Raw genomic sequence first — 25,518 nt, forward strand, 5'->3', positions numbered from 1 at the left:
GAACAGGCAATAGTTATGTTCTCTCCCTCATTTTTAATGAGCTTTGGGGCGCGATTGTGTTGAGTTGCCACATTTCTTGGCATGCAAGTACACAGAGGTAACCAGCAAGCAAATTTCCGTACATAAAATTCAGAGCTGAACTTACTTTTCACGTCATAGTGTCAGATATTTATACTTGTCGGCCCAGTACCTACGAGGGATTGGGCTTATTTAACAAAGAGAGAGAGAGAGAGAGAGAGAGAGAGAGAGAGAGAGAGAGAATAATTGTCGTAGTTCACACTACTACAATGTGTTAATGTCCTCGAGGCGTCATTTCTGACTTTAAGAAAAAAAGTTTTCTGTAAACAACTGTTTCCCTAAACAAACATTTTGTCAAAACGACTTTTGCCCACACCTTACACACTGTGTCAGATTCCTTAGCTAGCAGAATGTAAAAAGTTCGCAGTACTATAAAAATTCTAAACAAAACATTGTCTTGCCCTGTGAAAGACACTGGAGTGTCAAGTCATACACCTGCTGTTTCTGGAATAGTAGCGACGGAGAAATCGGCTGGAGGTGCACTTTTTCGTCCGCTATGATCAGTCATGTAAAGCAAGCAAGAACAGGGCGAGGAATTCCTGTCTCTAGCAGAACGTGTCCTCATGCCTTGTGGTCTACCTGCCATAAAAAGAGTGTAACGATACTTTGAACGGAAGGAAGTTGGACTTATATGAACGCTGGCCTGTTAAGGAAACAATGCGTCACAGGATGTCATCAACGTTATGAAGAAACAGGGAGCACCCTTACTGCTACACTCTATAGCACGAAGTCACACAGATCCAGTGTTGTCAGAGAAGAAAGTAAGAATCAATTAGCACAATCACGATGGATATTAGCAATTTTCTTCAGTCAGAACGGATTGTGTAGGCTGTAAGGCTCATCTAAGAAACTCAACAGCATAAAATAACAGTCAAAATGAAGGTGTTTATAACTGGTGTTTTCTGTGCGCCACCACCTGCAGGCAACGCATTACCTTCTCATTTAATGGGATGAAAATACAAATCCGAAACAAAACAAAAAAACCACTCGTAATGCAACACACTGCAGCGAAACGCAATGCAGTGCAGTCACATCCGCACCGACAGCTGCAGTTCAGCGCGCAATCTCCTGATCCTCCGTAACATCTGCATGCGCGACTTACCTTGTGGAAAACATTCCCCATGGTTCTTCATTCCCACTCCATTTACTGCAGCCGTCACTCAGCAAGCTAGCTGTCAACTGAACTAGTCCAAAGAGTTCAGGCTTGAAGAGTGACCGGCGCGGCGCTTGCGCATTGCAAGTGTGTCGATAAAGCACGCTACTAACAGTTACGAAAACATTGCTTAATTCGTGCAGCTGCGCCGCGGTGGTTTCGGGGGCAGTGGAATCTACATTTCTTTCTGGTTTACGCACATATTGGAAGGCCAAACAGAACATTTCGACCAATAACTGGCCGTAACTAACATCTATATAGATAATATGTGACATAACTACACTACGTAATTATGCGCGGCGTCAAATTACACCTCTTCGTTGAAGTTATTAAGAGGTAAAAGCAGCGTCGAATGACATGTTAAGAAATCCTTAGTGGAACAGATCATGAGACAACTATGCTACCGATTAATAACAAAAATTACGGCGTGAATCATTTAGAGCAAAACAACTAGATACCGAAATCACAATATAAGAAACTACTTTCAATTTTTTCAACTGTTACATACTGTCTAAATTTAAAAAAATGTCTATCAGGCAGTGACACGAATATAAATTCAAACGTTTTCGTTACCAGATGAAAAAAATAATACTGATCTGTAAATGCGCATCAAACACCATTTATAACAAAATGGTAGTTCAAAGTAATGTGGCCTTTCTGATGCGTATGGTGCGAGTTTACTGTGACAGAATGAGTAAAGTCTCATAAGAAGAAATGAGAAACAGAAGATCCAAATGATAAGATACTACTCTGTTCAGGAACCATCGGCACGGGAGAATCGAGCATATGTATGCTGGTATGGTAACTATCTTTCGCACAACAGGAAATTTGTAACGATTAACATGCAGGCCATTTCCGATGCTTTACACAATTTCGCAGCTAAAAAAAATTTCAAATGTGTATGAAAACTTATGGGACTTAACTGCTAAGATCAACAGTCCCTAAGCTTACACACTACTTAATCTAAATTATCCTAAGGACAAACACACACACCCATGCCCGAGGGAGGACTCGAACCTCTGCCGGGACCAGCCTCGCTGCAAAAGATATCCTTGCTGTTTACATAATATTGCTCCAAAATGCCGAAAACACTTTTCGTTACATATTGATTTTGGCTACGGTATGTTGTCCGTGTTGAACGATTAACATAAAAATAACTGTTTTCGTCTGTGTTGTGTTTTGATGAAGCCGGAGTTATGAAATTAAATTTTGACTCTCTTACGAGGTTAACCATCACAGTGAAAAAATTTTTCTCAATGACTGCTTATAATATTATATATGTACTATACAAGATAGAAATAAAATATAGCCAACATATGTAACCAATCAAAACCATTTAGGAAACACCACACAAAATGCGAACCCGGCACGCTTAATGTGGTTTCTTGTGCTTTCGCAGGGAACCAGGCTAACTCGCCTGCCTCAGTAATCCAATAAGGTCGTTCACTGACCGGCCTACAGGGCCGTAAGCTCATCATAGTGTAAGACACGGTGCACCATCTCCGTTGGACGAGAAAAGTGATGTAATTGCTCTAGTCACATTCGCATTTAAGGATAGGACGACAGAACTAAATGTGAAGGACAGTGGAGAACTACCCAGCTCATCATCGTTCACTGACCGGCCTACAGGGCCGTAAGCTCATCATAGTGTAAGACACGGTGCACATCTCCGTTGGACGAGAAAAGTGATGTAATTGCTCTAGTCACATTCGCATTTAAGGATAGGACGACAGAACTAAATGTGAAGGACAGTGGAGAACTACCCAGCTCATCCCGAATACGAGTCTCGTAGGTTGGCCCCCCATTACCTCCCTAGCTTGCACTCTTAAGTAATCATAGGAGGAATAATCGCGGTAATCACCAAAAAAATAACATGAAAAATGGGGGGGGGGGGGGGGAGGAAGTTGGGGAGATCGCAATAACACTTCAAGGGAAAAACAGGCAGATTGTCAGATGCAACAAAATCTACACTGTTTTTTCGGTGCAGTGAGTAAAAAATGAGCAAATTGTATTGAAACCTGTTGCAAGTATATGATCATTTCTTAGCAACCTGGGGTATGAATGGTAAACGTTATGCTTACAGTCTAGTATCGGGAAGGGATACAGCGCCAACAATTGATCGAACGACACACTTGAAATGGAAAAAAAAAAAAAAAAATGCTCTCTCACTGAGATAAAATCTTAACACTGGAATTTGAACCGTCTTCTGCTTCGACTTACAAGCTAGTGGAACTACGCCAAAATCAGATAAAACAATGGGAACGAGGCATGCTTCTGACGGTAAGCAACCAAACACAAGCTGCTATATTCAATTTACTGCATCATTAAACACGAATAGGAATCTGAGTGTTTCGATCTGTTTCCGTAACACAGGTAACGAGAAACAGCGCTCCAGTACTACCAACGTGATCAGACAGTTTTTATTGGACCAATGAAACCTCACCACACTGTGACACTAATGCGTGTTTCCCAGTCAGCGAAATATTTTAATTGTACGGTAATGTCTGTTGCTCAAAGAACGTCAATACTGAGAAATGCCTCTTCACAAAGTGTTTGAATATTTCGATAAATGAAATTACTAACGTTGTTGATAACATGTGCTATATCTAGTTATTTCCAAAGAGAATACTTACCGTAAATACGCACCCAGAAACGCAATAATATCGCCAAAATGCTCAAAAAAGGCCTTATAAAACACCAAATAAATCAAGGTCCGTAGTAATACTTACATGATTAACTTTAAAACACATTTCAGAAAATATTTTCCAGAAAACTAATATGAACACAAAAAACATTTCGTTGTGTATGTTGGTTAAAAGAAGGGCCAATATTACTGCACACATACATGCCAATATCATTGATTGTTCCAGTCTAACTTATCTCCTTAAGTCCAATAACAATTTTCGTCACTGTAAGTGTGTCATGGTGCTACTTTATTTTCAAACACTCGTTACTACACTGGATGTGAAGCTGGGATTACTTTTGAAACCCTAAACACCAAAGATTACCAAGATAACATTCCTTCAACGTCACTAAAACCAAGATATGATACGCTCATGCAGCACGTTACACCTATTTATGCTGCAGTCCAAGCACTAACGTACAAAAATAAATAATTATTTTGCAGAAGACAAATGAATGAACTAAGCCTAGAAAGCAAAGCCTTTTTACATCTCCTAACATTTGAGGAGAAATCAAACCTGCACTACATTTCATTAAAATCCTAACTACACAAAAGACAAACTGCAATGAAAGGTAACTTAAGAGCCATTCAAAACAGAGTATGGTACGGAAACTAATGGAATCACATTGCGTTACGCGTGCGTCGGCTGCACGGCCATATTAATCGTGCACGCCGATACGACTAAGACACTTCTCAAACATAGTCTAACTTGCCCGTTTCCCCGAAAACTAACCATGTCTTACGTAAGCACCCTCCAAGTTAAACGCACCCATATATTTTCCCAAACCAGTCGGTAAATAATCCTAACGTCGACAAATGTCTGTGATTATTGCGCCATAATAATAGCAAACTATGAAGCCACAAAACCAACTAACGAGTTCTAGTACTTAAAACAGCTAAAAACGACTGGACGGACAGCAAGGCAATAAATAGAAAAGTATAAAATGGCCTCGAGCGCTTTTAGTAAACTAAATTACGTTTTCTGAGACACTGGAGATTTTTCTAATGATAAAAGAGAGTAGAATTCAGTTTTCGTGCAAGATCCTAACTGCGGTGCTTCCAAAATAGCTTTTAATGTAACTTCAGTCCCAAGAACGAAAATAAACAACTTCACTGATTACCTGATGGTCTTGTGACAAAATTAAGTTCCTTCCTAGAAACTAAATGCATTGCGTTTTTTGCAGTTACGTGTCAATCTGTTTTCACTAAGTCACGATCAGATATGACCCACGACCTCTTTTGTTAAATCATTTACATTTCACTGCATGTCTTTCACAATGATACTTGCGTCATTTGAAAATGGAACTTTTTTGAATTATTACTTTGTGGCTGATCGCTGATATATATCTAGAAAAGGGCCAAATTCAGAAAAGAAGTCAGCTCCACTTTGCAAACAGCTTGATAAGATTCAACTTTGTTCCCATTTGTTGACTCTAGTATTAGCACTTTTCAGTTATGGCGATAAAACACGGCCATTAAGCCAGAGACATTCAAAAACTGAAGGTTTCCCAGCAAGCAAACCAAAGCTGCATATTAAAGAGTTAATACAGAAGACAGAAAAACAAACAAGTTCAGAAGGAAAGAGACTGGAGTGAAAGACTAAATAACACTGTAATGAAAAGCATATGGAGTTGAGCTGGATATGCAGTACATGAAATAGTGGTAAGAGAGAAAGCAATTTGCTGGATTTCGAGAGATAAATGCTGACTATGCTGGTCTAACTGATGGTGAGTGGAAGGCATTAGAAAATATACATGGGCATCTTGGATATATGGAGTTTTAGGCTTTAAAGAATGAGAAAGTCCAGTGGATTCCAAAAGTGTGCTGCTGTAGCTGATGGCAGAGTCATGTAGAAATTAGGTCCTACCCAGAATAGAATGTCTGATTCTCGCTGATTTTTCCCAAAATTTTGAAGAGGCCACCACCTTACCGTAGATATTGTCAAGCCTTTGGGGAGGATTATCTTGGTGATGGGTCCAGCTACACCAAGAAAAGTGCACATCACACTTTTTTTATACTTATCTTTTTTTTGTGGGCAGGTATTTTTTGAACCATCCTGATGCACAAACATTGTGTTGATTCTCTGTAAAATTGACAAAGACACATTTAACTATCACCTGCTTTGTAGGATACTGAATGAGCTATACCTACTATTGTACGATGAAAATATTGATGGAACTATGTTGACCCTCCTGTGATGGATTACAAAGTGTTCTATTCAGTGATAGCAAATCCCTCCGATATGAAGACCTTCTAACAATTCTCAAGAGTCTGCTGCTGATCCAATCCCTAGTGTAGACAATGACAGCACATACTTTGAAAACTGGCTTCTCCATACACAAAAAGGATTTTCTTCAAAAGTAACTGGTGCTGGTTACTCAGATGAAATCCACCCACAAAAGAATGTCTTAAGATTCTTAGGATATAGGAACAAGGAATTTTTCACAACTTCTAATATGAATCTCTTAATGTATTCAATTGAAGATGTCAATGCATATTTATACTGGAAATACGATAAAACGACCAGCCACTTTTGAACACCAAGCTAATGTTAGGTATTATCTGCTGACAGTAAACATATTAGTTCTGTTCGAAAAATATCCAACCTTTGACTGGGGGAAGAAAAAACTGGCTTACCTGGAGCATTGGACACCTAACCACCCCAATGTAGTTCCCCAGGGACTTCACACACTACTCCCAGCAGTGCTACCATTGTTGGAAGCATGCCCAGAAAGGTTCTTTGATAGTGGTGTTTAGCTCAGCTGTCGTTGCTGCTATAATATCCACTCGTCTGAAATTGGATTCATTTCAATGGCTTCCTAAGTTTGGGGAACAGCAAGAAGTCACAGGGGGTCATATCAGGAGAGTAAGGAGCCCATTGAAGCACAAGACTCTGGCTTTTCATCAAATATGTCTGAATCAAGTGCAAGGAATGTGCTGGAGCACTGTCATGATGGAGGCGCCAACTTCCTGCGGACAACAAGTCTGTTCTCTTGCACCATACAGCATCACGTAGGCGATGGAGGACATCCCTGTAGTATTTGTTGGTGATTGACACTTTGGTGCGTACTCATGGTGTACCACAATGAGGTAGCCAAAAAAGCAGTCAGCATCACTTTGGTATTGTTGCACACTTGACAGGCCTTGTCTGGTCTTCACAAGGAACGCTTCCACTGTGATGTCTGAGATTTGTTTTCCAGGTCATATTCATACAGCCACGACATGTCACCAGTGATTATTGTGTTCATGAACCTGGAGTCACTGTTTGGGGAGTCCAACATGTCCTGTGAAACTTCAACATGAGGTTGCTTTTGCTCCACAGTCAGCAGCTCAGCACAAATTTCGCCAACACTCTCTCTGTAGCCAAATTGTTTGTCACAAGGGAATTTGCCAAAAAAGTACCACCTGTTCCACAATTTTTCTGACAGTCACACAGCAGTTCTGCGCCACCACAGCAGTTACTTTGGCAATGACCTGGTCATTTCAGCATAACTGAAGCGTGACTCGCTCTCCACCAATGTGCCGCCATCTTTAAACCAGACGTATCACTCCTTAATTTGCATGATGCCCACAGCATAATCCCCGAAAGCCGTCTGAATCTTCCAAATGGTTTCCACCTGACACAAGCACTTCATACTACCTCACTCAACTACTACTTGCCATCAACTGACACTATTGAGAGAGAGTGTTTCACCACCAAAACAATCAACCAAGTTAAGAAATTTAAAAGGCGACTAAAAGCTGGGTTTTCTAGTGTGCTACTTACTACCACAATCCACACAGATCACAAATGCTATCATAGAAACAGTGTATTTAATAACTATTTGAGGAGATCCATACATGTTGCCACATGGTCGGATATCTGACAAGTTTGAATGACACCACTGTTGACATCATCAGCTGCACTACTGTCAGCTTAAACATACCCCCCTAAAGCAGTACATCCATGACAAAATTCTATAGTTACAACAGGCTCATAAATTTAAGCAGTAACTGATTCACAACAAATCATCTCTTCCATTGACCCTCACTTTAATTTTGACAATCAGTAACTGTTAATTGTGGCATCAGATACTAAATGCGATCCCTGTAGCTCTAAATTCTGGACACTTTCAAAACGGACAACTACATTAACAGTGAAGTTGAAGAGTTTACAGGAGAAAGCATCAGTTCTACACATTCCTGAAGTTATTATCTACTGTGTTGGCCCACATGCTGGAAATAAAGTTCAAGATAACTGCTCTTGAAATGGATGTAGTTCCTTCACTTGCCTGTCTTACAGTGTGATGTAAACCATGTGAGGTGGCACACTGATTAAGGCACTGGAGGAATGGGATGAAACTCCCCACACAGCTGTACGTATGTGGATATGAGGGGCAATCAAAACATTTCCATTTAAAGACCATAAGTCCAGAATTGGTATGCCAATCAGCAAAAATTGCTGTGAGCACTGAGACAATCTTCCCGCAGAGGTTGAAGATACCCATTTGGTAAAACACCCTATCGCACTATGTGAATAAGTCCATAGTTGTATGCTGCAACATCCTCAACCAGTAGGAATTATACATCCTTCGAGGCCTTTTTTGAGGGGCCGAAGGTGTGATAATTGCATGGGGAGAGATCAGGACTAGAGATTGGCTGGTCAAGTGTCTCCCAATTGAGTTGGTGTAACCTCAGTATTACAACATCTGCAGTTGAATTACCATGAAGCAATGGGCACCCCTTGGCACACAATTTCACACTGGTGGTTTCCGATGGACATGCTGCTTCATACACAGTCTCCATTTTCCAATGAATGTATACCGGTGTTTGTCCTTCAGCAGTCAAGAAAAGAATAATGATACAATGGTCCTTTTTGGACACATTTGGTAATAACGTCGCCATAGTTCATGTTTCCGTATTTACTGCGTGCACGTCAAAAAGACATGAATGTCACAGTAATACCTTAACTACATGCCGTTACTTATATATCCAAATTGGAGTCACACTACATTGCATATACACTGCTGCAATGCTCTCAAACAGAAACATTTTGATGGTTCTTTATATTATAAAATTTTCTTTGATTGTTTTCAGAAACTCGGGGTGATTTCTTAAACAAGACCACGATCAATTTCTCTCCTTAAACAAATCTAATCTGAGGTTTACCTGAATCAGTATAACTTCATGACTAACATACATATAGTTGAATGTGGGAGGGAGCAAAATTTCTGGTTCACTGTTACCTGTGTAATATGGCAGCAAAAAATACAAATGTGGAGTACTGAGTTCACTGTTACAGGTCTTTACACTTCCAATAGTCTGACTATGCAGCAGAGCCTATTGGCACTGTTTACTTGTTTACAGAACAAGCCTGTATACGACAAGATGTTAAGCAGATGTGATCAGTGTTACAGCTATAGAAAACAGAGCACTTGTGACCTGGCAGTAATATGAGGCACAAAAATGGGAGTATCAGCTGTTCTGATTTTGAAGTAACACAAGGACTTTATGCCGAATATTTATTTTTTTAAATTTCACTTCATAACTACTGAAGTGCATGTACATTATGAAATAATATTTTTAAATAAATAATAAAAAGATGCAATTTAAGAATACATAAAAGTATATTTGTTTATTGGAGATGACATCTCAAAGGTGAGCATTTTTGTGCAACCACTCCTGCAGTCTCTTAAATTGTACATGGTTTGAAGTAACATTTTAACAGGAATTTCGGCAATTGTTTCTTGGATCTTAGCTTAGTTCGTCTGCTGTAGAAGGACGATTATGTTAAATTTTCCTGTTAGGTACCTCCAAAAAAGAAATCGCACACTGACAGATCAGGGGAGCTATGAGACTACAGAACATCAAAGTTTATTGAACTTATATGGTTACCAAACAATTGGTGTACAGCGACCACCAATATTCACGTTGTGCATGATGATGATCTGTCTAGCTAAAACCACACATTGTCAATAATTTGTGGAAACTTGTTTAACACAACAAAAGTTTTGAGCATTGCAGTGTACTAATTCAAAGTGACAAGTCACAAGACCACTCTTGTCCTCAAAAAACTAAGGTTTTTTCTGTGCCATATGTGATACAGCACACCACACACTATCTTTGTTGCTGTGCAATGGATGTTGCTGTAGTGGAGTGCAATTTTATTGTGCACAACAACAAAAATTTCATTTATTAAAAAATCCATTAAGAGGGAAATGATTGTTTATCTTTTCAAGCATTCTTTCAAAGAATTCTTACTGCATTAGGTTATTGGTGGGTATCGTTCCTGGATGATCTGCAACATGTATAGTTGGTAATGTAAGTCCTGTACCAATATTCTTCAAACAGTTGTACTGTGCAACTGTAAAGACAATGTGTGGTGGCAGACTGGATGATGATAGTTTCTTCCAATAGCATCTTGAACAGCTTCAATATTGTCTGGTGTAAGAACAGTTTGCACACAGCTTGAGGTTTCTTTTTCATTCCTGAACCTGTTTCCTCAAAATGACAGGTCCAAGGGTTAAATGCATGCATTGACAGAAAGTGATTGCGGTGTCTTAATTTGAAGTGATGACGAAATGTGAGGTTTCCACACTGTCAGATTTTGTAAAAAGCTTTGATGGCAAAAACACACTGTGTACCATACCAAGCAGCCACATTAACTAAATGGCAAAACAGTATGAGCAGATTTGTGTGCGTTACTCAGTATTAACAGTCACGAAGAACTACCAACATAAAATTCAAATCCCATTTCTCCAAATCACCTAGTACAGGCCTGGAACGTGAGGTGCGATATGCTAGCAGGCTGGAGTATAGTAACTGTACAAGCAGTATGGTCATACTAACAAAATGTCTGGGACATTATATGGAAAGTAGCTTCACTCTGCCAACAATTTTCAGGCCTGCTTATCCACATTTTAATGTCTCCTGTACATATCAGAATGTTTTCATGTTACCTTCATAGGAAGATGTTTGTGATCCAGACTTAGTAAACATTACTGGTATGTATTAAACACAGATGCTTAATAGTCTACAAAGGTTGATTTTACTAAATGGGACCAAACTGCAGGAAACTCTCCTCAAAAGACTTAGGAGGATGAAAGATCATATGGATATATGGCCAGAAATGTGTTCTGTCTGAACTAGGGTTTTAGCTCCACGATCAAGAACGCAGTAATGCTGTCCATGACAGCAGCATGCTCAGACATCAGTACTATGGGTCATCCACTTCATTGCTGATGCTGACTGACACAGGTGCGGATGCACGTACGGCAATGAGTGGACAACAGCACAACTGCACCAGCAAAGTATCCCTGCCAACAGCAATTGCACCATAAAGTGTTTTCAATGGTGATTCATCATTTGTGTAAGACAGGCTTATATACAGGCATGGGTAACAATGAAAGACAAGTGTACCTGGTACATACACAGGCTTTGGAGGAACAGGTGTTGAATGCTGTAGAATGCGACCCTGGTCTCGGCGCCAAGCAGGTGGCCTGTCAGCATGAGGTAAGCCAGACAACCGAGTGCAACGTCCCCCATGACAAGCACCAATACCCATGCCATTTACTATACGTGCAGGCCTTATTACCTACGGACCTGCCTCTATGGTGATGGTTTGTCGCACAGGCCATCAGTGTTGCCTGGATTTCTATCATCTGTGCTATTCACAGAAGGTGAGGGGCGATATCATCAACCTTTGTAACACCACCGGTGGGCTGTGGAGACTCCCCATGGTATGGTGGCAGCAAATCATCAGCACTGGTTCAGCCCCAATGCGTGGGCAGGAAATATTGGGAACCACCTCTTGAAACCAGTCATCCTTCCACAAGGCCTCAAAGGTAAGGCACATCTGCACTTCCTGCGAGTTATCCTGTCTGCCTGCTGGAAGAAGTGTTTTTGATTATATGAAGCGTAATATGGCTACTATACATTGGTACTCCAACTCACATGTGAATTTCTATCCAGTGGCATCTTGATGACACCTATCCCAGCTTATGGGCAGGATAAGTTGGTCCAGTTACATGGCCTGTCTGGTCTCTGGACTGCAACCTTTTAGATTTATACCTGTGGGGCCATCTGAAAAAAGTTGTGCATGCACAACCCATACCTGATGTGCAGGCACTACAACAACACATTCCAATTGCCTGTGATGCCATTTGGTTATAGGTTGTCACATTTGAACATCGTCATCAGTTGCTGCTGTGTCTTGTTCAGGCATGCTTTGAGGCCCGAGGATCACTTCAAATACTAATGGCAGTATCGTCACAGAATTTTGTGCACTGCACTGTACTGGACAGTCCTGATGAATTAATAAATATACCACACAGCATAAATACCACACATTTTGAGCCTTATGTCAATACGACTTTTGTTCTCCTGATCTTATCAGGGATAATTTCCTGCAGTTTGTCCCCAGTTAGCACAATCTCCCTGTAAAGTAGTTGCCAATATGGACTTGCACATTCATACTGCAAAAAGTTGGAAGAAAGAGGAAGTTAAAATTATTTTTCCAGAGGGCATACAGTTTTACTTGTGGTTTAACTGCGAATAGCTCCTGTCGGGTAAAATATTCCGGAGTAAAATAGTCCCCCATTTGGGTCGCGAAGCAGCAACTACTCAGAAGGAAGTCGTCATCAAAAAAACAAAACCGTTTTATAGGTCGGAGAGGGCAAAATTAGATCACTTAACACCAGAACGCCTGGCAGAGGTAAACTGACGATGTTTTTATTTTGAGATGTGAATTCCTTTGTTGTTTAAAAAGCCATATTTTTGTGATTTCATTACTTTTAACACCTGTTTTACAGGTGGTTTAATTTGCATTAATCATTTTGCATTGTAACCGAAAATTTTTAAAACAATTATATATTTACCATTGGTTCCCAACGGCAGTAAATTGACCGCTTCTAAAAAAAAAATCATTTTACCTGGTTTATTTGGCACTTTTGTTAACCAACAATGACGAACTTCGTACAATGTTGTGTTTAATAGTTTTTGTGCACATGTGTGGTCACTAACAGTTCGACTTGTAACTGTAATGGAATGCTATCACATCCACGGCCTTTCTGAAGTGATAAAATGAGGTGCTGGCTCCTCACACAGTCATAAGTCAGATATATTGTAAATGGTTTTCCTTATCTGAGAAAAGATGAAATGAGATCTGTGGATACCAGTCAGGGTGATCATATTACACCATGCCTCATGGAACCTTCCTTAAAGGGGGGGGGGCGGCGAAATTACATCACACAATTTCTTCACTTCTCTCAAGTTGAGAACATATCTGAAAACGAAGAATGCAAGCATTGTTGGCACTTAGAACGGGACTAGAAGAGAAGTGCCGCCACTTGTGAGAAAAGGACACAATGTACTTCATTCAAGTATTGTTTACAAGACTGGTGACATTACTCATTTACTTACTCTTAGTTCTATGCACTCTAGTGTGCCAGCTAGTGAGGCTGCAAGAAACCCACCACTCCAGATATTGTCAATTTTTATAACACCACCAAAATCGGCACATAAGTGGTAGACCAAATGTCATACAAATATAGTGTAGAAGCCAGTATGAGGTGGTGACTCGTACCTGTTTTCTATCGCATTCTAGATACGGCTATGATTAATGCCCACACTTGTACAAGTTTATTACTGGCTCTACTATCTCTCAATGATCTTTTATTATGAAAGGTGTAGAAGAATTAGTGGCATTAATCTAGAATCCTCACCTCCCAGCACTTTCGTACTCCATCCATATTTGCTGCCAACATCTAAATGTGCTAAACAAAAAACTTAACAAGTTGAATTGAACAAGAAAAATAAAATTTACAGATAATTGTTTCACACATGAAAAATTTGCATGTGGTTCATGTCTAAGTGAAAGTATATGAAAAATAGTGAAGTTGGGGTTCTCTGAGCATACAGAGTTCTTCATAGATGTGTCTAGTAAAACACTACTAATTTTCTGCTGTATAGAAGTATAATTAGAGAATAGCTAAGCAATTCTATAACAATTGTAACCTATTGTCATATAATGTGAAACAAAAACACTGAAAATGTATATAGTGTCACTTATTTCTTGTTATCTACCATAAAAATAAAATTTAGCGGTTTAAAGTAAAAATGTGCCCACATAATTACTACACACAGAAAAAAATAATAAAAGCAATGTTAAAGGCAATATCGGACAATTGACCTCTGCTGGGCATTCTAGGGGAGAGTTCAAAGTTGAGCTTGTGCTACCCAGGTAGGTAGGTTAGAGAATCTGAAAAGAGAACCAGACATGCTGAAGTTCGATATCATGGAAATTAGAATGTGCAGTGGAAGGAAGAACAAATATTTGGTCATGTAAGTACACCAAATAGGATTACTGGCTGAGTAGGTCTAATAACGAGTAAGATTATGAGAGTGGTTAGGTACTATGAACAGCACAGTTAACAACATAATCATAGCAAAGATACACACAAAACCAACTACCACCACAGCAGAGCAAGTGTGTGCACCACTTAGGTTCGCAGATGAAGATATTGTGAAAATTTATGAGAAAAAAAATTATTTAGATCATTAAGGGATAGGGGACTGTAATACAATAGCAGGAAAAAAAGAAAGAAAAACAGTGGGAGAAGATGTACTAAGGGGAAGAAATGAAAGAAAAATGTTCTTGGTAGAATTTTGCACAGGGTACAATTTAATGGTTGCCAACACTTGGTTTCAGTATTATGAAAGGGTGTTAAACATATGGGAAAGGCCGGATACACCAGAAGGTTTCAGATGGATTATATAATGGTTTAATGGAGAGACCCAAAACTAAATTTTAGACAGAATCTTTTGCTTGAACAATGTGGTAACCAACACTTTCGTCAAAGGTGAATTAAAAGTTGGAATAGGTTTGTACCTGACACCCTGCATCTACTCATTTTTTTTTTGTTTCTGCTTCACGTTATTCTTAGTCAAACCACAAAATTCTTTGTTGCAGTGAACAATGTTGTATGTGGAGGTAACATGGGGTGATGCACTGGGTGTTGTGTTAATAACTGGTGTGCAAAAGCACTTGAATAAGGGAGGGAAACATAAGTTAATATTTCTGAGTGTAAAGACCATAAATGCAAGGCACTGAGGGATAGTGGACATCCTTAAAAACAACTGGAAAATGAAAAAAGAACACCACAGATTCGACTTTCCAGCCGAGGGAAAATTTACTGACACTGTTGAGGACATATACAATAAACAATCACATCGACAGAGCCATATGCATCTGAGTACAGTCAACAGGGCATACAAAATGTCAGCACTAGTGCCCTGTATACCCGCTTTTGCAGCAATGCAAGCTGCAATTCTCCCATCAAAATGATGTAGAAGTGACGAATGTAGTCTTGCAGAATGGCATGGCATGAAATTTCCACCTGGTATCTTCAATGGGCCAAATTTCCTTCAGTCTTGCAGACCACGCAAGATGACATTTCATCTAGCCCTAAACATGCTCAACAGGGGACAGATCCGTGGATCACACTGGGCAGGTACACCTTGGGGAGCAGTTGGGGGCATGGTACACGTGGATGTTAATTATCATGTTGGAAAAGCACATTGCCTTTTTGGTGCATGTATTGCAGCATGATGGTTTGAATCATGTTTTGAATGTATTGTGCACTGTTCAATGATATGTCTATGATCACCAGAAGAGGATGGCTATTGCAAGATATGGTTATCCAAGTCTCCAGTCATGCTTCCATGAGAACCAATCACGACACCACAGGAGGCAGACCGCCCAATGTTGGGCCGTAAGCAGATCCTAATGTTACACAGGATCATAGTGGTTGCCATTGGTACACACTGATACCCCCAGAGCAACAGTATCACTAATTTGTTGTGAAATAGCAGTGCAGTCCATTATGGCATTTTGTAGGATGTGACACTCTTGGCTTGTATCTGTGCAGCACCAGCGTGCAAACCCCAGCTGATGAGCATGTGCATCTTCTACTGACCACTGACAACATCAATGCACTGTGGTGACCTCTCACCCCAGGTGTAGCACAGTTATACTGTTGGACCACATAGCCTACCACAGATGCACTACTGTACACCCACACTCAAACGCTGTAAATTGCACAAGTGGTTCATTTCCACATAGTCGCAGCATACTATCAATGTTGCAGACACAGACAGAGCTCTGTATGGCACACCAAACTCGCTGCTACTGGCTCTGGAGATGAACACCTACTGCGAAACTTCCAACATTCCACAGCTAATAACACAGTTTCTTGGTTTTGGTTTGTCTGCAGCACCAGGTGTTTGATCACTGCATTAATTGCCTTCTCATAGTGTTCCGTACAAGTATGGCATGCCTTTGTCACTTGCTTCCAGGTGTGTTTTTTTGTTTTTTTTTTATTATTATTTTGTAGTAGTGTACATTGATGAGAAATTGACCTGTTCCTGGAATACTGGTTACTCATGTAACCACAAAGGCAGACACATTAAATACTTGTAGAGTTCTGAAATAGTAATGTAACAAGTAGTCAAAACGGGAATGTTTTGAATGTAAATCCTATTTTTTCAAATGACTTTTGTTTGAGTGTAAGTATAAACATAGCAAATTCTGACAGATGTTCTACATATTGGGAATGGAATTTCGTTCTTTTATAGGAAAGAATGTGCCAGTGTCAATTTTCAGGCAGACATTTATTGGCAAATAATAAGCAGCAGATCTTTCAGAGTTTTAAGCACTGCATTATGCCAAGCATAAACAATTTTTCAGTGCACTGAGAAGGCTGATGTGGAGAGAACAGAAGAGTGTCTTGTCACCATTTTTCACTTACAAGTCATTTTCCTTTAGAATTTCATAAGGTTCAGTTTGTTTTAAGACACTGCACCTATGTTTTTCATAATGTACCTCAAACAAAGGGCAAATTTTGATCTACAAATTAAAGAGCAATATCTTCCTCAAAGATAAAGGAAAAAAGCATTCCAGCAGCCCTCACAGAATACTGGATTATGACAGAGACTTAGTGAAGGAACACACTGAATCATTTCCAAAGCAAGAAAGCCACTACTCCAGCTGGAAAGTGTTAGCTGGTACTTAAGTTCTGATCTGGGCGCACATAAAATGTATGTATTTTTTTCACAACAGAAGTGCCCTGAACTAAATATTAGTGAAAATATTTGCAGAGATATTTTCAAAAGTGATTTTAAATTAAAATTTGGTGCTCCAAGGTTGGACACATGTTCATAGCATGACAATATTTTATGCAGATGGTAAGTGTAGATTCTGCCAAAGGAATTTTAACAAGCTGAAACTCAAAGTGCAGTTCACAACACAAGGACTGAAGCAGCATACAAAACACTTGCTGTTGAAACTGGAAAAAGTAAAACAACACAGATAATAATGTAACTGTGTGTCTATCTTCAGCAGGTTCTCTTCTGATCACAGTCTAATCATTCTTCTGTATTTTATAAATGGCAGTACTTCTGCTGGTAATTGTAATACTACCAGAAACACTGCCTTCACATGTTTTTGGCATGAAAGCATTGCCAGCAGAGATGCAGCAGATACAGCTTCAGGCATTCTGAGGTATATATTTAACACATTTCAGTTTGCTCAGTGATGGTGAGGTTTGGAATCTGATGATCTGGTTCGGGTAGAACAAATGGAGGATGGATTTCATTTTTCAAAATTTGATCATACTTACAACGTTGTTTGTGTGAAGAACTGCAGAACATTTCCAGCAGTGGATGTGGGCTCATTATAATTTGTTGGTTATAAAATGCAAAATGCAACTAAACAAACTGTAAGAAGGTAGGAAATTATGGAGATGGGAGCTCAGTAACTTACAGATAACACACAAGTTGCAAAATTTAACTGACGTACGGAGAACACAAATAGCAAATGAAGTAGTCAAAAAGGGAACATACACATCTAAAGAATTAGACAGTCAGAAGATGTAAATTGGGAAAGTGGGGATTGCTACAGCTGAAATGCCAAGCTGTAGAATCATGCACGACTATAGAAAACATAGATGATGCCTATAGAAGAAATTAGGCACACCTTTGGAAAAGAGAGAGAAACCTGTGTGAATATTAAGGGCTCAGATGGGAAGCCAGGGCTACTAAAAAAATGGAAGTTGTGGCTGAAAAGTGAATATCAGAAAACGGGGAAGATGGAGTACACGAATGGGAGATGACATAGTAGAGAACTGAAAGGCCTAAGTCAAAACACGGCACTTTGAGCTCCTAGCATTCCTTTGGAATTATTGAGATACTTAGGAGAACTAACCAGGCCAAAACTATCACATCTGGTATGCCAGATATAGGAGATAAACTTCAAGAAGCCTGGTATAAATACAACTGAACCAAATACAGTCACAAGACCGGAAAATCTGATAAAAGATAACTCTGCGGAAGAACATTGTGTGTTCAGTGGAAATCTTGAATACATGACACTACTACTTATCTTAGAAGACAAACTGAAAAAAGGCAAAGCAAAATTTATAACAATAGTAAATTTAGAAAAAAGCTTTTTACAATGATGACTGAAATACACTCTTTGAAATGGAAGCCAGCAGGGACAAAGTGCAAGGAGTGAAAGGTTATCTACAACTTTTGCAGAAATCAGACAGCCATTTTAAGCACCTACAGGAAAGGGAAGAAGACGCTAAAAAGAAGGCCAGACAGAGTTTTAACCTATCACCAACATCATTTCATCTGTACACTGAGCAAGCTGCAAAGGAAAACAAGGAGAAATTTGGAATGAGAATTAACATCCAGGAAGAGACAAAAATACTTCGGGGGTTTTGCCGATGACACAGTAAATCTATCAAAGCTATAAAAATATTTGGGAGCAGTTGAATGGACTGGATCTGCCCCAATAGCTGAGGGATCAGCGTGATGGACTGTAGTCCTACGGGCCCAGGTTCAATTCCCGGCTGGGTCGGGGAATTTTCTCTGCTCAGGGACTGGGTGTTATGTTGTCTTCATCATCATTTCATCCCCATCTGGCGTGCAGATCGCCCAATGAGGCATCAAATGTAATAAGACCTGCACCACGACGGCTGTACCAGCCCCGCCAGGGGCCTTCCAGCCAATGACGCCAAATGCTCGTTTCCATTTCCGATGAACTGGATAGTACCTTGAAAAGATGTTACAAGATGAACAACAAAAACAAAATGTGGTGATAGATTGTAGTCAAATTAAATCAGGCAGTGCAAAGGTTATTACATTACAGGATGAGAGCTATTGGTTTTGCTATTTGGGCAGCAAAGGCACTGACAGTAGCCGATAGATAGTAGAAACGCAGACTGGAAATAACAAATTGTTTCTGAGAAATGGAAATTGTTGAACAAGAACATAAACTTTGTGATCAGATCTTTTCAGAAGTAATTTGTCTGGAAGGTAGCTTTGGCCTGTTCAAAATCATCTGACAAAATTTGATTGAGGTCTGAAGCAGATAAGGATATTTATACTTTTCCATCTCTTCTCTACTGCACCCTCCTGTGAGATGCGCACAGTGAGTGGGGACTCAACACGTACGCGTGTGAATAGAATGGCAAAGGATCCCTGTAAGACCTCCTGCCTCCCCAGTTCGACAACACCCTCAGTGTCACCCACACACCTTTGTTGGGCTCTTTAAAAATTTCCCTGTACAGACACCCATCTGCCAATACCATGTGTCGGCAGGATAGGCAACACTTTTGATACCCCTCGGTTTTTGCAAGTGAGCAGCAGGCACCAGTTGTGAAGGCTTCTCTATCCCACAGGCACCTAGGTATCTGTAGGTAGGTGTGTCTACACAGGGACATATCTGTATGACCGAAAAATGTGCATGGACGATAGAGTGCGTTACCAAACTAGGGTCTTGGAGAGATCTTTTGCCATTTCATTCATGTGTGTATTACTGTTGCACTGCCCCATGCACATGCCACAGGACAGTGTGAAAAGTCATAAACACCCTTTTCTGCTTCAGATAATGTTCAAATTTCGTTGAATGGTTATGAATGGTCCCTAGTGGTTCCACCACGTATATCAAAACAAAACTTGTGGTCTCACTATACTCCAAAGGGGTGTGATCACATTCACTAGGGCTGCAGTCTATGATGTCCTTAGAGATGGGTTGAAATGTCTGGGTTGTCAGCACTATGATGATGATATGATGATTTTATGTGAGGAGTGCTAAACATAATGGTCAACAATGCCCTGAAGAAAATTCAGCAGGCCAATCTCATGGGTGGGGATGAGGGCTGTCCACACATACAGAGGAGTTTATAATGCATTAAAGTCGGCTTCCCATGCACACCAATTTAGGACTGAGGCCTGACAGTTCACAAAATATCACCATTATTTCAACACTGGAATTAGTATCAGCAAGGCTGGTGTGCAGATCTCCATCGAGACTAGGGCTGCCCTGAAGTCAGTATATAAGACACGTTGCCACAATATGCTGAAATGAAAGTGGTACATCACATACCTCGTCACAGAGCTGTGGAGCCTCCCACCGGAGGAGGAGGCCATGTGTTACAGGGCTATGACTGATGCGCAGCTTGGTAAGCAGAACCTCTTTCCAGCAGTGAAACTGACACAAAGTCTGCCCAGCCTGAGTAGTCGATTTGAGCAACCGCATTTTCTTTTCAGTCATCTTCAATCATTTAGTCTCCCACTGACATATGACACGTCTTTCAGAAAATGAGATAACAACGTGCAACATGATGGGACACTGATGGACAACACCATCTCAATATGCTTCCTTCGCTATTTTTTTCAGCCACAACATTTCCCTGTATCCTGACGTGGCTAGGTACCCAGTGAAATATCACCTCCTTGCCATGGAATTGCAGCTGCTGTAAGGAGTTATGGATGAGCTGAATCAACTGGTCTAATGGGTACATTTGGTGAAGTCCTCGTAGTGCACTATGTGAGTCGGGACAAGAAACATATGGCGATGTCTGTGAATCTTCTACAGTGCCATCATAATGCCATATAAATTCTCATCATAATTTGTAAATTGTTCCGGAAGACACACTTAGAAAACCCTATCAGGAAAACAGCGAAACAACCAAGGACATTCTCTTGCTGGGATCCAGCTTTATAAACAACGATGAAACTGTGGTATGTACTCAAAATGGAAGAAAACAAAGTTGTAAAAATGTAATCTGGAGTACAAGTTTTCTTGCACTGCATCAAGCTTAAAATCACTTTGGGCCTCTGAAGACACCAAGGCAGCAACACGTTCCATCCCTGGCTGTGTATTCAGAGGTCTGATAGATCCAGATCCCTGAGACAGACAGCGGCACGTATCCTTAATAGCTTGGTCACATGGGACTGATTTCTTAACAGACATTCAAACTTGTGTTCAACCACTGCATTAAATGCCAATGACTGTGTGATGCTGAAATTTTCAGTGCCTGTCGAGCCAAAAGGATATGTCACCGAATACAGTGCAATGGTGTACCAGCCTCATCGCGCGCGCACACTGAAGTGGGCTGGTCCGAAAGACTGTGGTCAATATCCGAATGCCCTCATGGTGGAAAGCATCTAACATCTTGAGGTAGGAAATACAGGCTGAGCCATAGACCACGCTGTTATAATCTAAATATGATCAAATAAATGTCCTACAAAACTGCAGGAGGCGGGACCTGTCAGCTCCACATTATTTTCCGCTAAGCCATTTCAAAATATTCAATGACTAGAAGCCCTTCGTTTGTATGTATTTCAGGTGTGGGAGCCAAGTTAATTTCGAGTCAAATAACAAACCCAAAAAGCGCACAGTTTCCTGAAAACACAAAATATTGTCCCCCATTGTGTGCATTGGTTGGTTAAACTTCAACAAGCATGGTTAAAATTGGCAAATGTAATCTCTGATGAGAGCCAAAAACCAGTGTCTTGGCCCGGGTTTCCAGCATCCTAAAGGTCCGCTGTAGCTGCCTCATCATCTATGTAAGATTGGAGGAAGAGCAGAACATTGCCAAGTCATCCACAAACAAAGAGCATTTGACCGGGCTCCTGATTGCGGAGGAAATGCCATTGACAGCAATGGCAAACGATGTGACAGTATACTGCCTCGGGGGATCCCATTCTCTTGAACATAGCAGTCAGACAAGGCATCACCAATGCGATATTGAAGGTGCCAGTCCTCGAGGAAGAGGTGGCAGATGCTCCATGTAGGCCCCATTCATGAAGTTGGTGAAGGATGGTGTACCTCCAAGCAGTGTCATATGCTTTTTCAAGGTCAAAAAACACACCAACCAAATTGTTTTGGCACAAGGAGGACTCCTGTATCACCGTCTCCAGTACAATTAAATTGTCAAGGGTGGAACGGTAGTGCCTGAAATTGCTCAGATGACCTCGGGATTTGACCAGCCAGACAAGGCAGCGGTTGATCATGCTTTCAAGAGTCTTACCCATACAACTGGTAAGGGCGACATTTCGATAACTGTTAGGGGTGCTATGGCCCTTGCCTGGTTTCCAGAATGGAATTAATATTGCCTCCTTCAAAGTTGTGGGGTACTGTCAATCAAATCAGTTCTGATTGAAACAAGAGAGGAGCTGCCCCACTTCAGGGCACAGATGATGGAGCACGACAAAATGAATCTCATCAGGTCCTGGAGCAGTGTCTCTGAATGCAGACAGAGCTGATTCCAGTTCCCAAATGGAGAATGAAAGATTGTAGACTTCCTTATTACATGACAAGAAATGGAGCTTCCCCATTTCTGCAGTCCTATGGAAAACCTGAACTGCAGAAGCTTGTCTGGATGGCTAAGTGACTATAAAAAAAGTGTTCAGCTACAACATTAGCCATGTCTTTAGGTATGTCCACCAAGACCTCATTTCTCGGCAAGCCTGTAACGGCATGTTTACTGCCCTTGCCTGAAATCTGCATTATTGATCTCCAAACTTCTGCAATGGCAGTGGATCGATTAATGGAAGTAGCAAATTCCTTTCAGAAAATCCATCTTCCATCCTTTTATCATGCGCCTCGCATGTGCTCTTGCAGATCTGAAGGCATGAAAGTTTTCTGTAGTGGGATAGTGTTTTAAGTTTCATAGAGCTGATCATCTGGATCTAATTGCCAATTGACAGTTGTCATTTCACTGAAGTACAGGTCATCATCTGAGCTGGTTGCTAAACTGGGAATGGACTCTGCGGCAGTCGGCTGTCCGTTGGATCTCACAGTTGATGTGGGCCACCATCTCCTGTGCACAATCTTTTTGTTCAGAAATAGCCTGTCAACCGTACAGCAACCAATTTGCTCTTTGAATCATCCATCTTCATGGTCTCCTGTCGACCACTGTACAAGTTGGCAGACGATCCACACTGGGAAGTGGTCATTAAAATGTAAATCTGTAGCCACTTCCCAATGAACCCAGTTTGCAATAGCTGGGGAGCAAGAACAGAGGTCAATGGCTGAAAAAAGACTCTGTAGCTGTGGAAAAGTGTGTCATCTGACCCATGTTTAAAAGGCCGATATTCTCAGAATGGATGAGTTGCGAGATAATACAACTCCTGGAGCTAGTGCAGAGCCCCACAGCACAGTGTGTGCACTGAAGTCCCCAACAAGGAGGAATGGGCATGGCAAGTTCAGTCAGTGCGTCTGCATCCAAGGATCATGAGGTGGAAGAAATAAAGTACACACTGTGATATTAATTGGTGCTAGGACTTTCATGGCAACTGATTGCACGGCCATGTTAGGAGGGACACGAGAGGGTGGCATCTGTAATCAATGAAAACAAAATGAGTTTCTTGCAAGCAGATGCAGAATGATTTCTCCTGAATCAGGAGCTATAATTCTGCCAAATGTGATCAGTATCCATGTAAACTCCATTTCAACACAGAAGTCCCTTGGGGAGCACTGTTTAGCGATGGTTAGTCCCATCTTTCTCCCTCAGAAGTGGTGATTTACCCAGGAAGTCAGGGGGAACGCTAGCCTGTGCCTGGCTCTCCGGTTCCTCCAACTGAAAAACCTTATCTTCAAGAGTAGAGTCCCCATCTGAGACAGAGAGAGCTCACCGATCTGAAGGTTTAACTGCCATTTTCTTTGACTTTGAACCAATGTTTGAAGGATGTTTTTCCTTATTTATGGGAGGAGTTGGTTGCCTGGGTTGAGGGGGACAACTTAGTAGGCTTCCGATGGCGTGCAGCGGTACGTGGCTAAGGTTGTAAGCCCACTGCCGATGGCTTCCGAATGATTTTTGGTTCAAGTGTAATTTTCCCCCTACATACACCGGCAAGTGCATGTGCTCGTATGTGACTCTGTGGTCTGAGTGTGTGTGGAGGCATCACACTTTGCAATTGGTTTCTTAAGGGCTGGTGCAAAAGAAGTTGTCAAAACCAGTGATTGTATAGCTTTGAAAGCTTATTTAGCTTCACAATAGGGTATGCGTCTTGTGACTTTCAACTCCCGAGTTTTCCTTTCCTGGTCATAAACCTCATCCTTTCTGCTCCATACTGGGTAGTCCCCAGAACAGTTTAAGCATTTTGGAGGAAATAGATGTGCTAAGCCTCCACAATTTCCACACACAGCCCTCCCATTACATCCCACAGTGACATGCCCAAATCTTTGAAACCTGAAGCATCGCATTGTGTTAGGAACAAATGGAGAAACCGTAAAAAAGAGATAGCCCACAAGGATGTGTTCAGGTAATTCTGGAGCACTGAACGTTACAATAAATGTTCTATACTTTTCCAATGTGGCATCGACTTTCCTCATATAATTCTGCACTTCGGTGATGCCCATATTTTTCCATTCTTAAAGTAACTCCACAGGGTCCATCGCCATTATATCGGAGCAGGTAATCACACCTTTGCAAAAGGTGTTATGCAATACAGCCTTGACTGGGTACTCACCTACGGCCTTGTAGCCCGGAATCTTAGATACTTGGTTTGAATTAGCAGTTTCACCTAGAAATGTTTCAGTACAGAGTCATTTGACACTTTTTAGGGACTACCAATGCTCTCAAATGCCTTGTGAACATAGAAAGGGGAGACCTTCTCAAAGGTTCAATTTGTTTTCTCCAAGACATATAACATTCCACTGCTGCGACTTATGATGGTCACTGAAGCATGCCTAGAGCTTATGGTACCAGAGGACTGGAGTTGCTTACCAGTCCCCAGCTTAGGAACCTGGAGTCGCCAAGCCCACACCCTGCAAACAAATGCTAAGCTGCTGGACGGTGTCTAAGATTGTCAAGGACGCCATCCTATTGCACACTGCACAGCAAATTGCCACTTTCAACTGCAAAAATCATTGAAAATGAATACTAGATACAAAAGGGCGGTTTCATTCATTAGCTTTATGACACCTTTCATGTCAGTTCTGATCAACGGTGAGGCCAAAATGTTTTCCTTGGGCACCTATAAGAAAACTGCATGATTTCAATGTTGAGAATCAGGTTCTGACCTGCATCACAGAGTTGACAATAGAAGAAGATGAGATGTGGGTAAGGGGAGGTATGACATGTCCATGGTGGTATTGAGCAAAACTGGTGAAATGTGGTGCCTACCAACGACAACATCTGACATGAAAGAGGATACGATTATCAGAGTCTAAACTGTACAAACCTTATACCAAGCTGGGAAACTATCACAACTTAGAATAGTGGCAGAGAGATACAGACTTGACATCCTGGGCATAAGCTAAGTGAGATGGAAT

The 25,518-nt window shown here is 40.9% G+C and overlaps 1 protein-coding gene across 4 annotated transcripts in view; it reads right to left on the minus strand.

Moving 5' to 3' along the window:
- The window catches only part of LOC126481029 (transforming acidic coiled-coil-containing protein 1), a 191,821-nt gene that overhangs the window by 130,741 nt on the left and 35,562 nt on the right, over positions 1-25,518 (minus strand). Inside the window, exon 1 of one of the 4 annotated variants that reach the window (XM_050104501.1) lies at positions 1,181-1,276. The exons of the other annotated variants lie outside the window; for them this stretch is intronic. Coding sequence (XP_049960458.1) covers positions 1,181-1,201 — 21 coding nt within the window. The 5' untranslated portion in view covers positions 1,202-1,276. Of the gene's footprint in view, positions 1-1,180; positions 1,277-25,518 lie in introns of those variants that run through there. 4 annotated transcript variants of the gene reach the window in all.

The sequence above is a fragment of the Schistocerca serialis genome, chromosome 5, assembly GCF_023864345.2.
Source record: "Schistocerca serialis cubense isolate TAMUIC-IGC-003099 chromosome 5, iqSchSeri2.2, whole genome shotgun sequence".
NCBI classification, from domain to species: domain Eukaryota; kingdom Metazoa; phylum Arthropoda; class Insecta; order Orthoptera; family Acrididae; genus Schistocerca; species Schistocerca serialis.